General features: G+C 35.3%; 1 protein-coding gene across 2 annotated transcripts in view; it reads left to right on the top strand.

The window, feature by feature from the left end:
- LOC110455486 (cyclic nucleotide-binding domain-containing protein 2-like) overlaps window positions 1-6,682 on the top strand; it is a 60,915-nt gene that overhangs the window by 3,836 nt on the left and 50,397 nt on the right. For both annotated transcript variants that reach the window (XM_021505648.1, XM_021505649.1), the window contains exon 2: window positions 5,218-5,323. In XM_021505648.1, the coding sequence (XP_021361323.1) occupies window positions 5,218-5,323 (106 nt within the window). The remainder of the gene's footprint in view (window positions 1-5,217; window positions 5,324-6,682) is intronic.

Raw genomic sequence — 6,682 nt, 5'->3', positions numbered from 1 at the left:
CCCCCACCACCACCACCACCACCACCCGAACCCCCTCCTTACGCTTACACTCCAAAAAATGATATGCTACGCCACTGTTTTCTATGAACAGCTGGTATGTATCGAAGTGGAATTGGAATTTTGTGTTTGATTTGAAACGTGCATGGTTGGTGCAGTAATGAGATAGATCGATGCCACGACTACTTTGACCATAAGTTCCCAAGGTATTACGTTGATCCTAGTAGAAGCTTTATCTGGATGATCTGTAGGAACTCCAAATACCTGTATGCTGCTGTTCATTGATATATTTCTTAAACTAGTTTATATATTTGTTTCTTAAACAAGTTTATATATTTGATGTGACTTTGAAATCCCGCTTATATAATTCAGTATTCTGGTCAGCAGCATCCTGCGGAGGGTATTCTATTTATATGATCATGATGTATGGTTAACTAATGTTAATATTTCCTGTTTTGAAATCTACCTGGGATATTTGTATTATCTGCCTTTATCACGAGTACACACTGACTGTACCTTAGATGGTTGTGATCTCCATACTTTCCACTTATCATTCAAGAGCACCCTGCTTTGTCTGCGATGATATTTGTAGGTGCCATTGCCTTTGATATTTGTAGGTGTCATTGCCTTTGATATTTGTAGGTGCCATTGCCTTTTGTTTATAGGTTTCACGTCATCCCTGTTTTTTAATCTCGTATTGACGTTGCGATCTGGTTGCGATCCTGAATGTTGTGTTCGTGTCTAGCACCAGTACGTTTTGCAAGCAATCCATATTTGATGATGCGAAAACATTATCTTGATAACACTTTATGAAAATGAATATGAAGAAAAACCGAAAAACGAAACAAAACCAGGTTTATTGAAAATCCATGGCTTTATTTCATTAACACTACTGAATATTTTATCGTTATATTTGCAATTATATTCTTAATACTACGATATATGGTAAGGGGGTAATTTGCAATAGATAAAACAATATGAGGTTGTCAAATTTTCCCGTGTTCCTTATTGCCTTGTTTCATGATGCCTTTTCTTGGATTTTTGGTCGTTGCTCTATGCTATGATGTTCTTTTCAGGCCTCTGTCCGTTGCATTATGATGTTCTTTCAAGCCTTCGCCTGTCGTTTTATCATATTTCCGTCGACGATATGATTGTTACGAAAGTCAACAACCACATACAAACGAGAACTGAAAATACGCTGAACGAATCTAATTCACCATGACAATTGATGCAGTAGTCACGTCATCATCCAAAGCCCGAAGTGGACGCGTATTAATTCATATGAGAGTTTCTGGTGTTGCGTACTCAGTTCTTACCCTTGTATTACTCAGCTGATTACACATGCATTTAACGCAATTAAGCAATTGATGTCGTAAACAAGGCGGAGTTAAAATGTGCCATTGACTGTAATAAGGGCATACCGGTACACATGTCCTTAAGGTGGTATTGATTGCAATTCTGGATTTAAAAATCATTAATTTGAATTAACTTGATAGCCCCTCACCCAAGCAATTATATATCAAATATCATTACTGTTGGCCTAGAGTTCCGAATATTTGTTTTCTGTGTTCAACGTGTGTGATTATTCCATCATGTGAAGAGTTAAGGCAAAGTTTAGGGGCAACATAATTATTTAATTAGTTATGTTTCTTCTAAAGGCATTCGAATATACTTATGATCTCTACAATTTTCGAAGGCATTTATACTCGACCTAGATAGAACAATATCAGACCGCAAAGCTAAATCACTTTAACCACTGTGCGTGAAAGTGAAGATGGAAAATGTCATTACTTTGAACAAACTTGATATAATCCATTGGCTTTGCAAATCAGATTCTAAATATCACAAAAAAGTGTGTGTGTCAAGGTTACAGAGAAAATGTTGAAATAAGGCTAACGGACGCAGCATTTATGTACAAGGTAAAGATCACTCCGTGCAAGGTGATTCAAATACCACACTTCAAAATATGTTTGTTAATGAACTAAGTGTGCTGTTTATTGATAGATAATTGCGGTCGTAAGCAATATCAGGTGTTAACACGAACTTGTATCAAATACTATGACAATGATATTAACAATTTGGCATACAATGGCTTTAGTAGCGTTTTCTGCGTTGTATTTCGTGCCTATCAAAATTGCAAGCAAGCAAGAACTAAGACGTGTATGCTTCAAAATAGCTTAATGTTTGGGATGCTCCATAACACGTTCAAGGTTCAATGGGACCAACCATGCCGTTCCAGTACATGATGATTGGTTTCCCATTTCGTCCTGCTTGCTTGAATCTGTTACGATATAATATACATTAAATATTCCTCAGGTTGAGATGCCCTCAATTGGTAGATTTTCAGAAGCCATAATATCTATTACGCTGTTCAAGCTGATTTTGAAAAGTTTCAGATAATGTAATTGTATGGATTGAAATGTATGCCTGTGACAGATATTTCTATAAGGTATAATATTGGTAAGCAACTGTGGTCAATCCTGAATTCCTCTCTCTTTTGTTAGGTCATGTTTTGTTAGTGTAGCAGACTTTTTGATGTAGGTGTATCGTCATTTAAGTAAAAAGACCTGATGTTAAACAACCCTTTTGACAAGTCGATTATTTTGTTGCAATTGACCTGTTATACTCCAAAACATCCTCGATACTCCAGGGGTTACGCTCACTTTCGCTCTCTGCACCCCTCCCTGGGATATGGCATCGCAACATTAAAGGATCAGCGTGCACCACCTTGTGACGAGATGACTAGTTTGATCCTTTGATGAACATCAACACAATCCCGCAGTCGTGCAACATTACGATAGACTGGCTATGATGTCGGTTGTCAATCCTTTATACTATTCAAAGGGCAGGTATCTGCCTAGCGATTGGTCAGGTTTCTTAACCTGAGACCTAGCCGCGTGCCTTCAATTTTGCTATGACATATTGAAGTTGTCAGAGAGCGAAATTGAGCGTAACTCCTGATGTATCGATGATGACACCAGAATTACCTTACGTTTTGTTATCCTGTCTGACAATAACCATGCACATGCTTTTTTTTGTATTGATTGTTGATTACACTTTTATTGAATTAATCTTATGCCTTTGCAAGTTATGTTGTGTATCATTTGAAGAACTACTGGAGAGAGACTATTAAGCATGGTGAACTATTATGGATTTACACAAATTGATTTATTTTTTTCAGCATTGAAACTATTGAAAATATATTGATTTGGTGCCAATGAAAGCAACAATTGAAGGCTGGGGAAATCATCTTTAGGTTAAGGCACCATATTTTGATAAAATACTTTTGAACTGTATTTCAGATAGTCGCTTAGTGTTCGCACATATGCGACAAAAGATGATGCTCAGTATGAATTACTTAGGTTTCTTTTATCTATAAAAAAGAATATGTAGCAAAATATAGTAAAGTATAGCAACGATATATAGGTGGCCGAGTAGGGTTTTGATAGTTTCGAATGTAAAATGAAGTGAATGAATGCTTATTAACAATTTGGAGATGATTTAATGTTAAGATTAAGAACGCTTAAGGAAATCAAATCGAATTAGTAAGTCAATTCTGTATGGACATATGCGTCCTTTAATTGTTGCAGGGTTATATTTACGTTAAGTGATTGTCAATATTTAAATAAAATATTATACTCAAATTGTACTTCCAAAAGTACAATGTACTCGTAAAACAACTCTGCAAAAGATATAAATCAGAAACGTATACACGTTTGTTTTGCAATTCAAAAAGATGAGTTTCATTTTGTTCAAACATTGTCCATATTTTAAAGCGTTGATTCTTTTTAGCCCCTTACCCTAGTACATGTTTGCTAGATCACACCCTCTGAAAATATATAAATATATATAATGTTGAAATATATAAATAAATATGTACAACAATGAAGAGAGAAGAGTTGTCTAGCTGGTTTTGGTCATCTACATTATGTATTCTGTATCGGGATAATAAGGAGGACTTGATGAACACCTTGTTGTTATTTGTCTCACTTGTATCTATAGAAACCACTATATACTCGCACTGTATGCAACGCACTTGACAATCGCATGGGTCACTAGGGCATTGGTCATAGAAAAAAACTGACCCCGTCATGTTTTGGAAAGAAAATAGTTTATTGCGTGTAGTCATACGTGTTGATAGTTTGCCAAATAACGCGAGACATAAACAAATCCGACCAGTGCCAGATACAGTGAAAGTGTTGTTAAAGCTATTGTTGTCGACATTCTGCAGTTGTATGTATTCTCTCCTTCACTCAATCACTCATGAACAGTTCACGATTTCGTATTTTTTGTGGATGAGTAAAATTAGTCCGTAATTAGCGTTTATTGTGCCTTGGACGGTTTGTCCGTTTAATATTCACAGGTTGACGAAAACGTAAACACCGCGATGTATTAGCATTCATATGAATACTCACTTTGCATTGTGTTAGTGTATACCTTTGGTCGCACTAATACTGTATGAAATGTATCAATTGACAATGACGACGAAACACGTGCTATTATTGTATGCACCAATTTCCCTATATATTTTCATAATCAGCATATACTGTACTGCACCAGGTATCTATCTCAAAAAATTGGGCCGAGCTACACTGACTGATGGTACATTAAAACACATGTTTTAGAGGTATAGCCCAAACAATTTTACTACAAGTTTCTACAAATTTCTGATATTTCGTGTGATATATATGTTCTGTTAATGGCACCGACTAATTCAGACATGTTGTATCAGGTTTGTTTATATTTTCACTTGCCTATCAATAAATCATTGAAAATATCTTTTAGCATTGCATATTCGCAAAAATATATATCATTTAACATTTTGTGATTGAAAGTATGTCAAATTAGAAAGGTAGTAATTCTCTTTTTTTTCTTCATTTGCAGGCTTATTGTTTATTTTCTCAAGCATCCTAGACATATTTAAAGGTGCCATGGTAATACTCACAAACGTAAAATGGCATTTGTAGTGGCACGAATACATATTTAATGTCAAATTAACATAAACAATAAATCACGATACACATTTAATATAAACGTTGTTTTTTAAAGTGACACCAGACAATAATTACGTTCTAAAGACTAAAATACCTCATGATTGTTCTTAACGTATCGACACCATTTTTCCCCCCGCACAATCATAGGTTAATAGTACGAATTTCTCTTAACATTTACATTAAACATTTCACAAATTTTATTTATTTATTTTCTTTCCTTGTCTAGGAGAACTTCTGATGAGCTGCAATCTCGTGATCGCCGTGGCCGTAGTCGACAAGGACAGAAGGGCAGAAGGAAGAGTGAGGCTCGGAAACGGTCGGAGTCCTTCGAGGTTTGTTTGTTTTCTTTTTTATAGTGTCTTTGTTTACAGAGCGATGGGTGTAGGCAAGTGAAGGTTCACTGACTATACCAACTGGGTTCAATCTTTCTTAATAAGCCGCCAGAGTATTAATACACATGCATCTTGCATTTCTCCCACTGCCACTATGTGTTTCCTCACTCCTCCCAACTCACTGGATAAACCTACTAGAACATTGTAAATATTGTTGGTTATCCACTATTAGGTAACACCCCTGAACGTTATTTAATTGGTCAATCTTCTAATTATGACGTCAAGTAGCAATGTTTTGCGACATCATTTTGCATGCCAACCTCATGATTCCTAGAATTTGATTCTCCGATTGCAACAATACATACTCCCATGAGGAACACTTTTCTGTCTAGACATGACGGTTATGTTTTTAAAAAAATGACTTAATCATCATGTTTATATAATCCCAATAATTTAGTTTAAAATCATAAGAGATTATCTACACCTAATGTCTTTATACAATTTGAATATTTACTAACTTAAGTTAGATAAACATGACAAACCCACACCGTTGGGGAACCTCTATTTGTATGATAGGACTATTACTGTGACATACCAGCGCACGTATCCTAGTGACTGTTATCCCTAGGGTCGGTTTATTCTAAATGTTTATCTATAATACGTCTTATGAAAATACTCCTATCTTTTGTGATTTCATCGGCATCTATATGTTACCATATGAACGTGAACCGGTAAGAGCATCATGCAGCCTGAATACAGAATAAGTTTTGAGAATTGCATTTTTGTCATGAATCTTACACGTTCTTTTTATCGTTTTGTTATGTCACTGATGACTGTTTCATATACTGCATTGTACAAATCTTTAGACTGATCTTCAGTTTGCCAACCCTAGTTTTACAGTACAATCGTCGTTTATTTGGAAAAAAATGTTGACATTTGAAATTAAAAAAATAGTACTATACTGTTTCTTCATTTCAAACATGATTTGCATGGTCGCGCATTTTTTTCATTGAAATTCTATTGTGATTTCAAATAGACTTAAACGGAAATATAAACCCGTTTTAGTTCTCTCAAATATAAGAGTATTAATGTACAGCCGTGATAAATATTCATTAGATGTTGATAGATTTCATTTAAATGTTACAGCTTCAGTTGTTTTAAACAGTGGAAACACGAAAACACCGGGTGTCCAATTTCTACAGTGTACTCAATCAAGTAATTACAATATCAAGTGTTTCAGACCCGAAATTAAAAACCGGTGTATGCTATATTATCAAAACTGTAACAAGGAAAGTTGTTTGCCGTTCTCCCACGCCTCGACAAGACATATACTGTATATTGTCAATGCATATGTGTTTT

Source organism: Mizuhopecten yessoensis, unplaced genomic scaffold (assembly GCF_002113885.1).
Source record: "Mizuhopecten yessoensis strain PY_sf001 unplaced genomic scaffold, ASM211388v2 scaffold8231, whole genome shotgun sequence".
NCBI lineage: Eukaryota > Metazoa > Mollusca > Bivalvia > Pectinida > Pectinidae > Mizuhopecten > Mizuhopecten yessoensis.
Note: the sequence above shows the minus strand (reverse complement) of the source record. Positions and strands in the feature narration are given on the sequence as shown.